The sequence below is a fragment of the Vollenhovia emeryi genome, unplaced genomic scaffold, assembly GCF_000949405.1.
Source record: "Vollenhovia emeryi isolate VEMERY1.0 unplaced genomic scaffold, V.emery_V1.0 DF939159.1, whole genome shotgun sequence".
NCBI lineage: Eukaryota > Metazoa > Arthropoda > Insecta > Hymenoptera > Formicidae > Vollenhovia > Vollenhovia emeryi.
In genome coordinates, this window is record NW_011967207.1 from 1,335,931 (window position 1) to 1,354,240 (window position 18,310).

The 18,310-nt window shown below is 40.2% G+C and overlaps 5 protein-coding genes across 7 annotated transcripts in view; 3 read left to right on the plus strand and 2 right to left on the minus strand.

Annotated features, from left to right (window-relative positions):
• Positions 1-71: 71 nt before the first annotated feature.
• Positions 72-2,002, minus strand: LOC105564879 (probable NADH dehydrogenase [ubiquinone] 1 alpha subcomplex subunit 12). Its single transcript, XM_012017634.1, has 3 exons — positions 1,851-2,002; positions 1,050-1,132; positions 72-438 (listed from the first exon to the last, which is right to left on the minus strand). The coding sequence occupies exons 1-3, from the start codon at positions 1,943-1,945 to the stop codon at positions 197-199; spliced, it is 420 nt and encodes a 139-aa protein (XP_011873024.1). The 5' UTR covers positions 1,946-2,002; the 3' UTR covers positions 72-196.
• A 95-nt stretch (positions 2,003-2,097) lies between these two features.
• On the plus strand, positions 2,098-5,066 carry LOC105564880 (NADH dehydrogenase (ubiquinone) complex I, assembly factor 6). Its single transcript, XM_012017635.1, has 4 exons — positions 2,098-2,417; positions 3,172-3,394; positions 3,972-4,367; positions 4,525-5,066. The coding sequence occupies exons 1-4, from the start codon at positions 2,305-2,307 to the stop codon at positions 4,702-4,704; spliced, it is 912 nt and encodes a 303-aa protein (XP_011873025.1). The 5' UTR covers positions 2,098-2,304; the 3' UTR covers positions 4,705-5,066.
• A 587-nt stretch (positions 5,067-5,653) lies between these two features.
• LOC105564881 (barrier-to-autointegration factor) lies at positions 5,654-7,815 on the plus strand. 3 transcript variants are annotated; one of them, XM_012017637.1, is made up of 4 exons: positions 5,654-6,034; positions 6,115-6,202; positions 6,533-6,664; positions 7,173-7,815. In XM_012017637.1, the coding sequence occupies exons 3-4, from the start codon at positions 6,539-6,541 to the stop codon at positions 7,317-7,319; spliced, it is 273 nt and encodes a 90-aa protein (XP_011873027.1). In that variant the 5' UTR covers positions 5,654-6,034; positions 6,115-6,202; positions 6,533-6,538; the 3' UTR covers positions 7,320-7,815. The 3 variants fall into 3 exon arrangements, with proteins under 3 accessions (XP_011873027.1, XP_011873028.1, XP_011873026.1); XM_012017638.1 differs by having other exon boundaries at positions 6,115-6,180; XM_012017636.1 differs by lacking the exon at positions 6,115-6,202 and having other exon boundaries at positions 5,660-6,034.
• Positions 7,816-9,179: 1,364 nt separating this feature from the next.
• Positions 9,180-14,880, plus strand: LOC105564894 (lariat debranching enzyme-like). Its single transcript, XM_012017655.1, has 9 exons — positions 9,180-9,586; positions 10,100-10,391; positions 10,508-10,608; positions 10,716-11,545; positions 11,639-11,724; positions 12,565-12,583; positions 13,039-13,143; positions 13,321-13,533; positions 14,178-14,880. The coding sequence occupies exons 1-9, from the start codon at positions 9,390-9,392 to the stop codon at positions 14,363-14,365; spliced, it is 2,031 nt and encodes a 676-aa protein (XP_011873045.1). The 5' UTR covers positions 9,180-9,389; the 3' UTR covers positions 14,366-14,880.
• A 1,239-nt stretch (positions 14,881-16,119) lies between these two features.
• LOC105564895 (ubiquitin carboxyl-terminal hydrolase 10) overlaps positions 16,120-18,310 on the minus strand; it is an 8,165-nt gene continuing 5,974 nt past the window's right edge. Inside the window, exons 4-10 of the mRNA XM_012017656.1 lie at positions 18,126-18,306; positions 17,829-18,027; positions 17,478-17,727; positions 17,303-17,386; positions 16,925-17,089; positions 16,606-16,846; positions 16,120-16,509 (exon numbers count right to left, since the gene is read on the minus strand). Of these exons, the coding sequence (XP_011873046.1) occupies positions 16,223-16,509; positions 16,606-16,846; positions 16,925-17,089; positions 17,303-17,386; positions 17,478-17,727; positions 17,829-18,027; positions 18,126-18,306 (1,407 nt within the window). The 3' untranslated portion in view covers positions 16,120-16,222. The remainder of the gene's footprint in view (positions 16,510-16,605; positions 16,847-16,924; positions 17,090-17,302; positions 17,387-17,477; positions 17,728-17,828; positions 18,028-18,125; positions 18,307-18,310) is intronic.

The following is an 18,310-nucleotide window of genomic DNA, read 5'->3' on the forward strand; positions in this document are numbered from 1 at the left end:
CTTGTTGGAATATTATTTTATCGTGTTATGTCACGAACCAGCGACAAATGAGGACAAATAAGAGCCATCCCTTTAAATATCCATAATCTTTTTATCTTGATAGTCATTTTATTTACATTGAGTAATATTTTATCTCACTATCGCTTATGAATTAACTACTTTACTCTTCATGTTTCACTGTCGCTCCGACAGCGCATCACTTAGGCGGCCGCCAAGGCTCAATCTTTGGTTTCGTAGTGCTGTAAGGCATGTAAGCTTGATCAGTGCCACTCATATTCTGTTGGTGATCCATCATCCATTTGTACTTCGGCCGAGACGGGTCTTTGTGCGGCGGCAAATCCGTCTTGTAATGCAACCAACCGAACCACTCGGCCGGAACCTGCGAGCCGTCATAATTGAATCCAACTCTATCTGCGTATATTACCCACCTGTTACGACCTGTAAAGAATATCGAATAGCCGCGTTGTTGATCTGTTGTATTTTCTGCCGTCGTGGACTTTCACAAATTCAAGATTTGTAAAAGCAACTCGATGGCACATGCACACTAGGAATCACTGATGCCTTTCCACATAAATTTGCACACAGATCAACACACATTCCAAGATTTTAAATAAAATTATTCGGCATTTATATTTATAGTATTATAATAATTTGGAAAATAGAATTTGTAGAGACAATTCTCGATTATAATCCATATATGTGAATCTAGCAACTTTTCCAATTGATGTCGCATCGATTGGAGTTTCATTTCAGGAGATTCTAATGACGCATTTCTAAGAACTGTTCCCAGATGCTCTCGAGACAACTATTAACATTTGAATTAAATCTGTTCACGTTCTTGTCAAATATATTATCCGCGCATACGCATTCCCGAAATAATAATTTTTAACACTCCCAAAATGTTATAGAAGCAACTATTAAAAATTCAATTAAATCAGTCCAATCAGTCAATGACATTTGCACATGCGCAGATGAGAATACATAGTTCTAACACTTCGGAAACGCTGTAGAATCACCTATTATATTAGCGTATTAACTCAATAACTCACCTATAAAGTACATATTATTTTCGTAATATCGGTTTCCATATTTGTCCTGTCCGATCAAGGTGCCACTCTTCAACTCGTCCACCCTGTCGAATCAGTTATATAAGCCTAATATTACATTTGTTGTACAACAAACTGTTTAAGCACATTGATTTACGACAAAATAGAAAATTTCTAAAGACTCTAGAACCTTTGTTCTGCAACCAATCGATACGCCTAAAAATTGTCGCGGGGCAAGTGAAAAATTATCCTTGAATAACACGAAGTATCGCAACGCTTCATACGATTGGATCTTAGTGGCCTGGTACTTTGGCGTACACAATGGGTCTGTTTTTTATTGCTTCACTCCTGAACTAGTGCACACTGGTGCAATGAGTTGGAATGAGAGGTAATCTATTTGTTTCATTTTAACTTACTGCACTAGTTCAGTAGTGCAGTAATAAAGAACAGGCCTATCTTCTTCAACACTGCACGATTTGCATCAGCTATGTTGAACGCGAGAAGACCGAATTGATTTCAGCAAAAGCGCTGAAGCCTGATCTACAGTGTTCGCTCTTTGCGATTGGAAACATTCTATTTTGTATAAGCAAATCAATACGCCTAAAGATTTGTCGACAATGTGCGATTGTGTTTCTAGACACAGAACATTGTAGGCGGACTTTAACAGCACAGCAGTAAAATTTGTACAAGCTGCAAGCTCGGAGACAAACGCAGACCCGAGTCACTGACGGTAGTCAAGGGCCGCGGTGTTCCGAGACGTTTGCTGTGTGTGCGCAAATATAACGTGTACAACTGCGTAACAACCTGAAGATTGTCTTGACGGAGCCGATAATACCGCCGTGGTCGCGCACCGTGCGAAATAACGTCGCGAGCTTGTCCAGCCCCAATAACTTTGCCATATTTACTCTCGCGAGTGAGGCGTGAAGTCAGCGAAGGGTCGATCCGGCGGTGTCGCCAATGTTCAAATCGTAATCTAGGAATTTACAAGCAAATGTGTTGGAGTAACTTCTTCCTCGTTTATCTCTACGACACTTGCCTATCACGACAGCAGAAATCTGCGCATTGAGAACGTGCCAGCTTGTTTATTTATTTTTTGACTACACGATGGTTCGTAGGTTACTTTTACCGCGAACGCTCTCCGTCGGAACTGTACAGCGGATTGCGGCGGGATATCGCGTCACGATGGAGAATTTCGTCGCTCGATGCGGCCATTTACGTCGCTAGACGAGACGAGAAATCTTAAACCGTAAAGAAAGAGATGAATAAACTGTCGATCGTTGAACGAAGCGTGCGGTCGCAGCTGCGGCGCATGAACACGAGTGGCGCGAGACTGAAACAAACTCCGACCGAGTATTGTTTGCAGCTGGTTAGGTACTTGCCTTCGCAGTGTTGCGCAAATATACGTGGAAAAATTGTACAATCGTACTTGCACAACAATATTCTTAAGACTAGCTTAGGGAGGCCGGAATCGGTGAAGTTCAACGCCGAGATTTCAATACTTTTGCTCGAGAATTTGTTGTGAACAAGAGCGTCGAAATCTCGGTGAGCTTCAGCGGTTGTCAAACGCGGTCCCCGTGAACCAGCCTTTAATACCTGATGTAATATCCCAGTACATCCCAGATACCCTTTACAGAAATGTAAGCGAAATAATTACTGTGCATCAGTAATTTCCAACAATTCAATTGCTGAACTCTAGTTCAGTTATCTTTGGTTTCCAGTTTGTTACATTTCCGTAAGGGATCGCAACGTTTTGGCCCGGTCTACAATGAGTCGTTAATCGTTAGTCAGAAGTCGCAACTATATGTTGATCCTTTTCCTTTCTGGGTGGAAGAAAAAGGACCGACATATAGTTCCGACTTCTGACTAACGACTAACAACTCATTGTAGACCGGGCCTTTGACTTGGTATATTCGAATAGATCACGGTTTTTCAAAATTTCTAATCTCCTGAGGCACGTGGGGACGAGATCGGACGCATCCCGTGCCTTCTGTACTTCCACGAAGTAGAGGAGAAATTTCTCACGGAGGAATGAATCGAAGTAACTGTGCAAAGTTTGCGAGACTGCATCGGCGCGATGCTCAATAAGATCCACCTGAAGTCGCGCTTACACGTGTTATTTTTCCAGGAAGAACGATTATGAGAACTTTCTGTGCACACTGCTGCTTCCGCGCGATATTCGATCGGCGGCGTTCGCTGTGCGGGCGTTTAACGTCGAAGTGGCCCAAGTGGAGGATCAAGTGAACGACAATACGATCGGCGCCATGCGACTGCAATTTTGGACGGACGCCCTGAACGAGACTTACAACGACCATCCGCCGAGGAGTCCCGTGGCGTTGGAGTTACACAGGGTAGCTGAAGCAGAACACATTAACCCAGGGTGTTTTGCAGCAACAGACACAGAGTTTGTTTCCTGTTCCTGCACTGGTGAACTAGTGCAGTAAGCTAGAATGAGAAAATATATTCTTGTCTCACTCTAATTTATTGCACTAGTTCACCATTGCAGGAACAGAAAGCAATCCTACAGATTGACACAATGTAACAGAGTGTAACACAGAATCGTTTCATCCTTGTTTAATAATAGGGAAACAAAGATAAAAACGGGCGATGTATGAGAAAACACCAATGTGGGCCACAAGGCAAGATGTAGGTGGGCCCACTTGTAATTTTTATATTTAAAATGTAAATTCACATACCGTTTCTTTCCACATTTGTCCATTGACAAAACGATTCCCTGTGTTGCACAGTGTCGCCTGTGTACGTTGCTGGAAAGCACCCCTCAGGTAGCAAACTGATGTCACTTGGCGTTAAAATGGTATTTCTGACATTTTAACGTCAAAATGACGCCAAGCGACGTCAGCCTGCTACCTGGGAATTATATTCTCGTGCGATGGTCGCTTAAAAGCAGAGATCTTTTGCGTCTTGTAGATCCTTCAGCGGCACAAGCTGTCCAAGCGCTACTTCAAACGCCTGATCGACGCTCGCCTGAGCAAGCTGACCGACTCGATATTCGTGGACCTGGAATCGCTCGAGAGGTACTGCGACTATACCACGTCGTCGATCTATTATTTGCTGCTGGAGGCACAGGGCACGGCGAGTGTCGACGCCGATCACGCGGCCAGCCACTTGGGCAGAGCGCACGGTCTGGTCACCCTGATACGCTCCGTGCCGTATAACGCCCGGAAGCGAGTCATGGTGTTGCCACAGGACGTTCTGCTGAAGAACAGCGTCTCGTCCGAGTCGATCTTTCGGGGGCAATCGAGCGCTGGATTCAAAGACGCTATACTCGAGGTTGCGTCTTGCGCCAAGCAGCATCTGAAATTGGTACTTGCTTTCCTAATGGATAATATATTCCTTTGAGATTTAACTAATGACAAGTCAATCTACGCTCGCAGTCTGTATGTTTTATCTCTTTTTGCATGTAGCTGAAGAAGTCAGGGGTAGTTCTCGATTTGCATGACGTGATCTTCCTCTGTTTTAGGCGACGACGCTCAAGAAAACGGCGGGGAAAGATCTCAACGTAATACTTCTACCGGCAGTTTGCGTGGAGAATTATTTGGAGGAGCTGAGGAAAGTAGACTTCGACGTTTTTCATCCGACGCTGCAGAGAAGGAACGGCCTGCTTCCGTTGCAGTTACTGTGGAGAAAAATCTGGCCTTAGGGTGACTTTGACCAAACTCTGGTTAACTTGATTAGTGATTGATTGCACCGGTAGAATTACCGCAAGATTGTCAATTGTAGTCCGTTGTCCTTAATTTAGTCTTTCTTTCCATTAGACAACAAATAAGTTTATTATTCCATCTGTGTTAAAAATTATAAGCGAATTAACTCGGCCTTAAGATAATTTCGATTCGACTTCAATTAACTTGTCAAATATACTTGCAGTATTGAATTAGAGACAGCGAACTGTGTAGTTAGAAAGTTCGTTTTGAGCAATTTTGCAGGTTGAATTAATCGTCAATTAAATTAACGGAAGTTTGATTAAAGTCACCCTTAGTGATTAAAGTTTGAAATATCGTTTAACATGTTTTATTCTATTATCCTGTCTCCTAACAAGAAATTATCTCGCAAGATTTCAGATTGCGGACGATCGGAGAGGATTTTTTTTCAAGTGTTACCTCTTGGTTGACTAATTTCTCTTTAGTGATAATGAATGATCGTGTAATCTTGGAAGTTTACGCGTGTCTGACTTACAGTCGATTCTGTATCTCGCGACATAGTGAAAATGCTAAAAGTGAGCGGCTTTGTCTCTAAGGGGACAGTTAGAAAAAAAAACAAGGCTACCCACTTTTAGCATTTTCACTATAGCGTAAGATACAGAATTGACCACCTGGTATTTCATTTGTTGTGCGATAAATTTTCCGACAGCTACAAAATTGCTACGAGACTCGACAACTTTTCTACCTCGGGGCGCGATTTTTGAATTCACTCTTAAGAGAAACGTATGCCAAGTTCTGCTCTTACGGACAAGTCGCGAGTCGATTGGCTAAAAGCCACGCGAGTGACCAATCGGCTTGCGACTTTTTTGTAAGAACAGACCTGGTATTCGCTACTTATTTGAATAAATTCGAGAATCGAGCCTCAACCAATCAACACACGCTCGAAAATTTGTCGTTGGATGAAAGCACAGATGTCTATATATCCTGCGGATGAAAGAGAAATGAAACAGGCCATCTTCGTTGCGCATCATACGTCGAAGACGGATAGAACGACAACACTTTCAGTTGCGTCAACGTCCGAGGTGCGGCCATGATGCTGAGTCAAGAGAATTGACGCTCTATTCAATATATCTCTTCCACATTCGATGAACGGAGCATTTAACGAGAAAACGGTTTTTGATTACGCAGAACTTGCGAATAACACTTCCAACAGATTAGCTTTTGATCTCTTGCAGATCAGATCTGCGTGCGACGGCGTGAGTTTGGAGAATTTTGAATTCGGGCCGAAACTTCGTTCGCGGTATACAATCGAGAAAGGGATCTCAAACGCAGGTAATGAATCAGTCCTATTTTATCTGCCTTGATATCTGCGATATTTGGTTTGTTGTCTTTATCTACTTGTATCTTTCCAGTCTATTTCGTTTGCTTCGGGTGGAGTTTCGTACGAGATATTTTTGTAAATTACCGTCGGACAATACGTACGGACTTGATTACGTTAAGGTTATGAAGCCGAAACGAAACAATCGTGGAGTTTGGTGGTAGAACGACTTAAGTTGACTTAAATTGAGCCAAGAGCTTTATTAATCGTATTCTACGTGTCAGTGTCTATAGAATGTGCACTTGGCGTCTTATGGTTTGCTCCATATGTAAACTTTCAATTTCAAAACTGAGTGTAAAAGTTTGATACGAAAACTCAAGTCGCTCTTCTTCGTATCCTTCCACCAAACTCCTCGATTGCTAATGACTTTTTAGGGCAGTTCGTCGCTTAACACAATCGCCGAATGTTCCGCTTAATGGTGGATTGAGAAATGAAAGTTTTCGCTTTTGCAGATCAAAATGTCGAGTACATCACAGAAGCACAGAAACTTTGTGGCCGAGCCGATGGGGGACAAACCTGTGACCGAGCTCGCCGGTGTCGGGGAAGTTCTTGGAAAGAGATTAGAAAACGCAGGCTTTGATAAGGTGACCACACATCTGTACACTTTTATGTCTGTAACTGTGCTTAAAGTATTTTGCGTCTACTAATCCCCAGTGAGAAATGATTCGTCAAAACGGTGTCGAATCGCTGGGTCATTCTTAAGATAACTTTCACAAATCAATTCTGATTTATTTAATTATCTTACATAGTAATACGTGCAGTATATTGTTAAATTATTGATTATATACTTAGAACTCTTCCTACAAGCAATTCTGCCGATTGAACCGATTCCTGATTAATCCAACAAAACTTCGATCAAACTCAGTATCTTCTAATCGGAAGAATTATTTCAATGTTTGCAACGAGTTTCCTTTAGAGGGATAAAATTGTCGCGTTAAAATGAGTAGAGGATTATTCAGATTGACTTTAATCAATGTCTGACTTAAATTTGTACCGAAAAAGGATAACACGCGATTCTTTATGGTTAATGACCACACAATTTCTTCCGAGCCTCTTTATTATGTATGAATTAAAGATTATGATTTTGTACAGGCATACGTGGTTCTGGGGCAGTATTTAGTGTTAAAGAAGAATAAGGAATTGTTTCAAGAATGGATGAAAGACGCCTGCTCGGCGAACGCGAAACAGTCGACAGATTGTTATCAATGTCTCACTGATTGGTGCGAAGAATTTTTGTAAAGTAATTGACGTAGACTTTCGACTTGAATATTCTTTTAAGAGTGCAAACTATAAAATTAACTATTATAACACATACGCAAAATGTAAAATATATTTTAATACTTATACATATTTTAAATATCTTGCTTATAGCTTCAAATAGTAAACGTAAAGAGTAAAATTTATTTCTATAAACTTGATAATTATTATTTTCGCGCATTGCATTTAAGATTTGTATTATGGTTTAAACACATTCGTTTCACGTTGCATTCATCACCATCAGTTGAATTTCCAACGAAATCTTATATGCATTAATGATATAGTAAATTAATGAAATTTGAAATTTTTATATATCAAGACGTATTATTATAAGAAGAATTGTTACACTTTATCATTATAAACATTTTATCATTACAAAAGAACGCGCAATCTTAGATATAAGAACATTGACAAACCTAAAAATATCAATGTATTTATGTAGATTGAACAAGAAATAAAAGCAAGGTTTATTCTCGAATAAGATTCTGGTTGAACAGTCACGATCTGATGATTTCGATCAAATATATTTAAAAAGGAGAAGATATAGTCCATAATCTCTCGAAACTATTTCGTTTTATTTTAAATGATTATTTTTTCTTCTCTTCCTTCTCTTCAATTCTTTTATCTACTGTATCCTTGTTTCCAAGGGAATCTTGAATCAATCATTATTTCGCTCTTACAGAACAGTAGTAAAGTATTTAGCCATCGAAATCTCAGCGTTGAACTTTACCGGTTTCGGTTTTTGAAACATTAATACGTTCCGAAACTCACTTGAAACTATCCCTGCCCTCCTTCAATTATAACAGAGAGAAACCTGAGAGCGGCCACACCGACGTTTTACTTGATACCGTTTCAGGAGACCGTTTTGCGCCCATTTTTACTTTGTAAACTATATTTTGCTATGCATCTTCCGACACTGCCGATAAAGTCTCCACTTTGTGCGTGTTCATGCTGCGCCTATTTTTTCAGGATTAAGCTGTGAATTTCAAAATTACATTAACATAAATTATCTGCATGATGTTTGCATCAATTTTGTTCACGTAGCCAATGTAAATTTTATAAATTAGATGTCAGAATGCATAGCACAGACACGCACCGGTGGAAATTTTATCGGCAGTTAGAAGATGCGCAATGAAATAGTTCCAAAAGTAAAAATGGGCGTAAGTCCCAGTCTACAATAGAGATTTAAGCCCTAAGCCTTAAGAAATTGACTAATCACAGTCGCGCATTCTACTCATACTTGACCGTGATTGGCCAATTTCTTAAAGCTTAGGGCTTAAATCTCTATTGTAGACTGGGACTAAAGCCCGTATCAGACTACGGATTGAGATTGGGATTAGATTGAAATTTAACCAATCAGAGTAAAAGTTACTGAACTTAAGATTAGTAAACTTTACTGTGATTGGTTAAATTTCAATCTAATCCCAATCCCAATCCGTAGTCTGATATAGGCTTAAGGGCGCGCAAAATAGTCTCCTAAACGGTATCAAGTAAAACGCCGGCGTGGCCGCTCTCTCTGGTTATATACCACGCTTCAACCCACGGTGGAAAAAGCAAAACATACATGCAAATTTACATAAAATTTATATTTGAAACTTGTTAATATATATTTAAAATTGTACATAATTCACGCATTTGTATTTCTTATAATGGAATTTCACTTTAAAGTGGGCGCCTGCAAAATGGGTCACCTTCTGATTGGTTTAACCGCCCAAGCTGCCGCCATTATGCGCAATGGCCTCACCTTGCTTTTTCCACCATGCTTCGACCAATCACAACTTGGCTTTTCCGCGGCGTCGCGAGGATGCAATAGAGCGTCGCTACGGTCGCCACTGTTTCCAATCTACGTCGCATAAGCTCTCATAGCGTTGCCTGTGGTCGTATTCTTGCGGGAGGTTAAAAATATTATCTGTCGATGTATGTGTAACGAAATTGTTTACAGGCGTTACAGGTGATTCTGGCTGTCCAGCCGTACGTACGTTCCGCGGGAGAACGTATGTGACGTTAATCGCAGGCTCGTCGATCCTGACTTTACGCGATTGAGCTTTGAAAATGAGGATCGCCGTGGAAGGTTGTGCTCATGGCGAATTGGACATTATTTACGAGACCATACAGGAGGTCGAAAAGATCGACGGCAGGAAGATAGATCTGCTGATTTGTTGCGGCGATTTTCAAGCTACCAGAAATTTGAGTGACCTAAACTGCATGGCAGTGTCGGACAAGTACAAGGATATGTGCACATTTTACAAGTGAGTACTGTTTGTCTGAGCAAAGAGTCGCTGAAAATGTTGAATACACAGCTCTCACGCCGCTTGTAGCGTTCACCCAGAAAGCAAAGTGTTGGCAGCGTGCTAGCAGGTTGTCAGGAGGATTTGAGCAAAATATTGCCACAGATTGGTGTCAGTTGCGTCATTATTGAGCTTTTAGTCAGCAGAATTTACCCAAATAAGATAACAGGCAAATAGGATTGGATAAGCAAATGAAATTTTAGCTCATTTTGTCGTTAAAGTATTACTTAGATGACTACGAATGGCAGATTCTACTCGGGCTTGTATTCTGAACTCTCTTTCATCAATAAAAGCGCCTTTAAAAGTGACTAATAAGCCTTCTGATTGGCTACACTTTTAGATGCACTTTTATCGATAAAAGAGGATTTGGATTACAGGCCTTGGTGTCTGCGGTCAAACACATTTTGTTAGCAGATCCTATTGTACACTTAGTAAGAGGGCAACACGTTTCTAACGTTGACCGATACATTGCAGATATTATTCTGGTGAAAAGGAAGCTCCCGTGTTGACCATTTTCATCGGAGGCAATCACGAGGCGTCGAATTATCTGCAGGAACTGCCGTACGGAGGATGGGTTGCGCCCAACATCTATTATCTTGGATACGCGGGTGTGGTGCAGGTGGCTGGAATCAGAATTGCGGGGCTCTCGGGCATATACAAGAGTCAGCATTGGATGCAGGGACGCTACGAGAAGCCTCCCTATACCGATAGTACCATAAGAAGCGTCTATCACATTAGGAATCTAGAAGTGTTCAGATTAAAACAGGTAGGTGCTGGCTCTCATAAATATATAAGTTTATGGACACTTCATATTTTTGCAACTAATACAGTTTTGGGCAAAATAGCGAGTAGTTGAGAAATACAGTTTTCCTTTACTTTCAGCTTTCTGGTAAGATTGATATATTTTTATCGCACGACTGGCCGGCAGGGGTAACGAAGTATGGTGACGAAGACAGGTTGCTGAAACAGAAACCATTTTTTAAGTAAGTTGACGACGGACGTTAATGCAAAGTTCTATTACGTTGAAATGATGCGTATTTTGACTGTGAGACTCGATATTAAGTCCTCGCATTGTAACTTGGCTTTTCAGGGATGACATAAAAAGCAATTCGCTCGGCAGTCCTCCGTGTATGGAACTGTTGGAACGTCTTTGTCCGTCCTACTGGTTCTCCGCGCACTTGCACTGCAAGTTCGCGGCGCTCGTTCCCGAGAAGGGAGGGGCGCGAGTGACCAAGTTTCTAGCGCTGGATAAATGCCTGCCGAAGCGGAAGTTCCTTCAGGTGCTGGAGGTGCGCTCGCAGGAGGATTGCCCAGTGCAATTGAGCTACGATCTGGAGTGGCTGGCGATACTCTATTTGACGAATCACCTGCTGAGCGTCAAGAGCAGTATCCATTACATGCCCGGTCAATACGGCGCTGGCAGGTGGACGTACACACCTACGGCGAAGGAGAAGCAGACTGTGCACGACAAGTTCGGCTCCAACTTGCGGATTCCTCTCAACTTCGCCCGAACGGTCAAACCGTACGACCCGTGCGACACGAATACTCAGATCGAGCGACCGCGGCTGCTGATAAACGACCAGACTACTCAATTCTGTCAGATGCTGGGCATCGACGATCCTTCCACCCTGTTACAGATCATCGCGAACAACTCCAAGGATAACAGCAGATCGAGCGAGGTGTCGACGGAGACGTCCGGCAACTACACGTCAGAATCCATGGAGATCTCGTTCGAGGAAGGGGACGTGTTCAGTTCCACCTTCGAGATGAACTCGTCAAATAAGTATTTCGTCGATAGCTCGCCGACGAACTTGTCTCCTAAGAGCGACAGCGGCGATTCGGATAACAAAGACACGAGTAAGAGCACGTTGGACGGAACTGTCGATAACACGATTGCGGATTCCACGTCGATGGAGAACAGTGAGTATCGCGGTAAATGGCAATTAATTAATTGAACGCCGAGTAGAAAACTGACGACGAGTTTTGGGGTGACTGGACAATTACGTGTTGCAGGTAGCGAACAAACCGGCTGCGTCCAAACCGAGCCGAACTGCAAGAAGTTTAAACGCCGAAATTATTCTGTGTACTCTAGCACATTCTAACTGTGATAGTGTCTCCCCCATTAGGTATTTGCGTCTATAATCATGTTGTTTCCATACGGAATCTTTCTGTATTATATCTAATTTGTAAATAGCACGAACTTTTTATAATCAATTATATATATACCTTGAAAACTTACAAAATGATCTATCATTCTTAGGCTGGTATTACATTTGTCGTACGACAAATTTTTTTAAGTGCGTTAATTGGCTGCAGGATAGTAAAGTTCTTTAGTATCTAGAAATTTTCTATTCAGCGATCAGTTAACACGCTTGAAACATTTCTCGTACAACAAATGTAACATTAGCCTTAGGGCCTGAGCAGCATGGCTGTCTTGTACTCTTAAGACAGTGTTTTATGTTTTAAATCTTTGTCTTGAAATAACGCACAATAACTGTCTTGCGACTTAAGAATACAAGACGGCCATTTTAGGCCCGTAGGATCTGTCTAGACAAACTTGCGTAGGTGCATAAGCGTATGCATAAAGAAATTGATTGGTTTATTTCCTTATGCGTGCACTTATGGTCCAATCAGAGTTCTCATGTGTATGTTCACGTGCTATGCAAGTTTGTTTGGATAAATCCTTTTTGAGTCCCCAAAATTGCAGAACATCTTTCCCCCAGCTAGAGATATGACTTGTCGATCGACGATTCATTTCTGACTGGGGATCCTTCCCTGCTTCCTGCCGCGTTGAATTTATCGGTCTACAATCGCGCTTCAAAACTCGTTCGCAATTACGCGATAGATGTCCGACGTGATGTAATTAATTTTATACTGTTTTACGTACAATTTTGAGCCACATGTCTCAATATACAAATCTTTATTTGGTTCTTTTACAGCGTTCTGCGGTTGCTCATCGTAGAATACGTTCGATAAAATCGTAAATTCAACGTAGCGACGTGTCGCAAATAGAGGGGCACACTGCGCGCGCGGAATTAAATTCAAAAGCGCAATCGATTCTCAAACGAGACGAGGGATCGGGAGTCTCGATTCCGTTCGATCGGTCGCCTCGAACGCCCAGCCGTTCCCCGCGCGATCTCGATTAGCAAACGCGCTCCCACTCCGGTTGACTTGTTTACTCCCGATTTCTACGCTCTTGGCTGTCAGCGAAGGATGGCACAGTGCCAGTGCGTCCGCGGATGATTTAGATGATTATCCCCGGGATCATGTTCGGAGGATATTCGCGTCGCGTGGACGACTCGACGGCGGCGCGTCGCGACGCGTAAACATGGTGGTGGCCAGCTGTGCTTCGAACGACGACGTGCCAAACCACTGTCATCTCGATCTTAAACGTCGACTATCCCGAGCGTGAGAAATGGACAAGTTAACGGTCATCTCGGGGATATTGTTCCTGCTCGCGGACATCTCCGCCATAATCAGCATCGCCATGCCCGACTGGATCATTACCGACGTCGGCGGTAATTGCGATTGCGATCTGTTTTTTTTTGCCCCTCTTTCCTCCTTCGCTGCACGTCATTCTCTTTACGCCGACGAGATAAAGTCGCGAATTTGAATCGAGTTGCGAGTCGCGAAACTGCTCGAACGTGCGCGAGGACACGGTTTTAATTCCACGCCTCTTTCTTACCCTCTGACAGGTGACACGAGATTGGGCCTCATGTGGTCGTGCATGACCTTGTACAACAGACCGCAGGTCTGTTTCAAGTCGCAGCTGCAGTCGGAATGGATGATGGCACTAGTCTGCATATTTATCGGCTGCATTCTGATTACCGCAACCATAATATTGCTGGTGATCTCGCACTGGGACCGCACTGTTATTCCCTTCGCCCGCTGGGTAGGATTCGGCGCCAGTACGTACCAGAAGAATACATGACCTTTAGCACAACAAAACGTACACTGCACGAAGTAACGTATTTATAGAATACAAGGTGAAGCTCAACTATTATGCCCTAGTGGCACAGTGTATTGGCTAAACATTGGTCAATTGATTATATTGGAAATGCATTGGCCGATGTAAAGCCAATATTGGTCGTGGAATAAATGCAGATATTGTGCAACAATAATTGTATAGATGTATGTATATTGGAAGTGCATCGCACCAATATTTAGCCAATATTTGCAATATGAATATTGGTCTAATATTGCTGAGTATGTATCTTGCCTATAGATAAGAAAGGAGGCATCTGTCTTACAATATCGGACCACTATTGGGAATATTAGATTTAGTCATCGGCAATGAATCGTTTCGCAAGAGGGGAAGCGACTTGTTTCTCCGCTCTAGCCGATCGACGAATTATCAATGAGTGGAGGAACAATTCCCCTCTCGTAAAACGATTCATTGCCGGTCAGTGTACACTATCTGCCAGTATTGCGCCAATACATTGTACTAGGGCGTTGTTAATCCAGAACAAATTTGATTGACACACTAGTGCACAAAGTTCACACGTCATTACGATTATTACGCTGTACATTAATCAATGTAATTAAATTGCAGTGGTGCTATTTTGTCACGCGGCAGTGATATTTCCAATGGGATTCCACATTGACGAGATTGGCGGACAGCCGTATCAGTTGCCTAACTCACATCAAGTCGGTATTGCTTACATCTTGTTTGTCCTAGCCTTGTGGATCACAGTAATCTCCGAGCTTTTTGCAGGCAAAGTTTGTCTACCACATTTTTAGCATTTTTCTCTAGCAGGAGTATTTGTTTATTATCTTCTAGCGACGTCCGCACTCATGTTTTTAAGTATCATTTGTATTAAAGACGATTTTGTACAGAATCTTAAAAAAAACGGTTTAGCGTTGTTACCGATATAGAATTATTTTTATCTTGCAATAACAATTTTATAAAGCTTTAACAGGGATTACAATTCTGCCGTATATTAAGCAGACTAAGTCAGAATAAGAATTCGTTTCTAATATTTAATAAATCTTCTATAAAATGATAGATGTATAGATAAAGAGAATTTCTTATATTATTATACGATATTAATATCTGTCCTTAAGGATGTGTATAGTCTATATTAGCACAATGTGCATTAAGATTCGATAGTCTAGGATTTTTTAAGGATTTTTAAGCGGTATATATGATAATATATGTGTATGTAGTAAGTAAGATTGTAACATGTTAACTATCAAGTAGACACTCGAGGGAAAACTGTAATAAAACGCAATACATATTTGAAATATTATATGTATATATGTATATATATTTCTTATTCATAATTAAATTTTAACATATGTACAGTTTTACCTTTTGTTATAAACTTCAAATATTTATTTACAAAACCGGAAATAAATGAGAGGTATTATGTGTTTAATGCGTAAGTTACAATTAGATTCAAAACTTAGAATACATCTTACTTATCTATATTATACAAACATACATACTAGGTATAATAGAAGTGTGTATGTAAGAGAACTAAAACGTGTATATTTCTGATTTTTCGAAACGTTATATAACAATAAAACTTGTGCCGCAAATAAATGGAAGTTTATTTGCGTACGAGGCAAACAATCAGACTATAAGGTAACAAAATATATAACAATTTAAACGCAATTGATAAACAAACCCTGTTGAACACTTCAGTTTTAAGAATTAATGTGTGATAATATTGCGCATATCTAGGGAAGATTAAATACAAAATGTTCAATAATTGTACAAACAATCTTCCTGATAAGTCTTTCAGTTCTTTATCTTGCCAGTTTTTCTCAATTATTAAAATGTTTAAATGTGATTTAAATGTTACACTAGAAAGAAATCTATAGAAAGATTTTGTCAGAGAGAATGCGTGCATATGACTTGTTCTATATGGCTTGAAAAAATACCCATACATAATATATATTTAAAATATATACATATGTATACACGTATATATATTATGTATACACGTATATACATATATATGTATATATATGTATATGTACTTAAATATAACATTGAAGAACAACTGGCAAGTTGAAATTGATTTCCACTGTACAGGAAAGTTATATAAAAAAATAACCTACGTATAATGTCTATTTCTATACTTTATACACACACTGTCACAAACTTCAAAATTTTCACACTTTTGTTTGTCTTGAGGAAATTGGAAAACCAGTAACATTTACAATAATCTTACTCAGAAAGAAGAATTATATACACACACAGGACACTCTATTATCTCACAAACTGCAACGTATAAAGCCTTTAATATATATATATAACGCTTTTCAGATTCACTAGAAAACGTGAACCTAGATTGGAACACTTGACGAGCCTTAACATTACCTACATTCACTTCATGATTTTGAGGGGGAGAACTATGTATACAACGTGTAATAACAATTTTAATAGAAATATTTTATGGAAGTACAGCGGGTTCAATAAATGTCTACTTTCCACTCTATTGTAGATAATATAAAAGCTCTCTCTTTATTTAGATTTCTATTTAATTATAAATATCAACAAGAACTTTGAAATCGTAAAAAGAATTTTTTTTTTCGTTCCATTTCGAATGGAACATAGCTTTTTTCTATATAAATTTTTATGTAACTATTTCAATGTGCTTTTGCACTATTAGACTGGTTATTACCAATCGTGTCACACCTTCGATAATAAAGTAAGTAAGGTACCCTAGGTGACGCGGGCCTCAATACGTTGCTTTCTGGGACACTCTTCACCGTGCTGTCGTCGTATCTTACCCAGGACCCGTATCCCACGTGGAAGGCGTCGGTGAAGTAATGTCCTTTGGTGGCTTCCTTCCCATCGTGATACGTCACCGCGAATAATTTGTATTGTTTTTGTTTGGGTCCTAATTTCTTCGCAGTGTTCGGTGTTAAAATTTCTGTAAAAGTAAAAATTTCCACGTTACATTCGTCGCATTAAATCATTGAGATTAGAATAGAATAGAAGAAATTGAAATTATATGCAGTATACTTACTGCCATCAATTTTCAGGTCGACGGGGAACTCCATGGTCTTTAATATTTTGGAACAGCCGTTGGAATATTTATCGAACTTGTACACGAACCATTTCAGGTGTAATATAAGGATGACGGGCAGTTCTTCCAAAGTGACTTGTTTCCAAGCCTCTATCTGTTGTCTCGTCTTACTGCAAGTCAATCCTTCCACTTGATCCTTGCCGACGAGTATCTCAAGGGCGTGTTTTACAGATTCGGCTTTCTGTAACAAATTATATTGTATTGAATATTATGAAATCTCATATTGCACATTAGTTCGTTCAAAAATCTTAATACTAACTTGAACGTCAAGTTGCAGTGTGAAAAACGGTTGTACATTATCCGTAGGTTGTTCTCCCGATCTTGACACCCTAGATCGTAACTGTCCGCGGAAGATGTCGGATATCGGTGTCCTTCCGAATTCTGTGCACCGTGTAACAGCGCCTTTATTTTTTGGTCCCATTACCTGTTCATTCAAATAAGAATGAATAATGTAATATAATAAATATTAAAATGTAAATGTAATGAATATAAGTCTAATTAAAAAATGCTATAAGGCAAAAACTAATGTCACTCTCGATAAATTTCGATTGATGTATTGCGATAAGTAGATCTGAAATATTTTGTATATTATTATAAGTATCAATGTGTAACAACTTGTCAGCAGTAAATATTTTACCTGCCACTCCTCCTCATCGCAGTCGTTATTGATATTTTTCGCGTTACCGATGGCACTTTGATCGTTGCTGACCAATTTCATCAACTAGTACAAAATAATGATCATGAATTTTCCGAGTAACGAATTTTACATTTTTATAATGAATAAAATATATGTATATATGCTATATCTGTACCTCTAACATTTCGTCATTGATTCCATTTAAGAGACATGACAAGAATTCTTCCGCATCTTCCTGCCGTCCTTCCACAGAAAAGGCACCAGCAGCAGAGGCATGTTTTAACATTGTATATACATACGATGGTTCAAACGCAATGCCACTAATTATGTCCAAGACAGTATCTTCTCCTCGTTTGTGAACTCTATCTTTCCTGGGCATACGAGCGGCCTCCGTCAAGGGCGAAAACTCACGAACAAACTTGACCCTTTTAGCAAAAAGAAATAAATTTACACATTAACATAATTTTTACAAGATTAATAGAAAAACATTATATCAATATAATTACTTTATTATCCCTGTACTTACATGTTATCAATCAAGGGCGTAGCAGAATTTCTGCTTCGGTTTTTAGGAAGTGGCAAAGCCGAGAGAAGATTGTAGAATGGTGGACACGCGAGTAAAGCTTGTAAGATGCTGTTGATATAACAATAATTGCTGCGGTTTGTCAATCCCCTCGGTAATAAGCTCACCGTTTGCTTATCCATTTGATAATTTGATAAAAATTCTGGACAGGGCAATAAACATTTTATTAAAAAATTTACATCGACATATATTGGGACCAATAATTTATTCTAAGAAGATACGATCGCTTATTGTACTTACCACCTATTCTGTACGTATTAGGATCATCGTAACAATTCTGTAATATGCCATTTTGTACAGCTGGTGTGTCAGACGAAATGTTTTCCGCCTCTGGCGTGCGAACAGGACTAGTCGATTCCTTCTGAACCGGCGCTTTTGGCGATTCATTCTGAGCACTAACTGTTTGTGCTACGGGTTTGCACGAC

Bases quoted from the DNA above. Each gene is read 5' to 3' on its own strand.
- LOC105564894 (XM_012017655.1), top strand. From the start codon at position 9,390: ATGAGGATCGCCGTGGAAGGTTGTGCTCATGGCGAATTGGACATTATT. The intron at 10,609-10,715 runs GTAAGTTGACGA...TTGGCTTTTCAG, and splicing joins AAACAGAAACCATTTTTTAA to GGATGACATAAAAAGCAATT. The intron at 13,144-13,320 runs GTAATTGCGATT...ACCCTCTGACAG, and splicing joins GATCATTACCGACGTCGGCG to GTGACACGAGATTGGGCCTC.
- LOC105564879 (XM_012017634.1), bottom strand. From the start codon at position 1,945: ATGGCAAAGTTATTGGGGCTGGACAAGCTCGCGACGTTATTTCGCACG. The intron at 1,133-1,850 runs GTTGTTACGCAG...CTGATTCGACAG, and splicing joins TCCGTCAAGACAATCTTCAG to GGTGGACGAGTTGAAGAGTG. The intron at 439-1,049 runs GTGAGTTATTGA...TATTCTTTACAG, and splicing joins AAATAATATGTACTTTATAG to GTCGTAACAGGTGGGTAATA.
- LOC105564880 (XM_012017635.1), top strand. From the start codon at position 2,305: ATGAATAAACTGTCGATCGTTGAACGAAGCGTGCGGTCGCAGCTGCGG. The intron at 2,418-3,171 runs GTACTTGCCTTC...TTATTTTTCCAG, and splicing joins TATTGTTTGCAGCTGGTTAG to GAAGAACGATTATGAGAACT. The intron at 3,395-3,971 runs GTAGCTGAAGCA...TGCGTCTTGTAG, and splicing joins TGGCGTTGGAGTTACACAGG to ATCCTTCAGCGGCACAAGCT.
- LOC105564881 (XM_012017637.1), top strand. From the start codon at position 6,539: ATGTCGAGTACATCACAGAAGCACAGAAACTTTGTGGCCGAGCCGATG. The intron at 6,665-7,172 runs GTGACCACACAT...GATTTTGTACAG, and splicing joins AAAACGCAGGCTTTGATAAG to GCATACGTGGTTCTGGGGCA.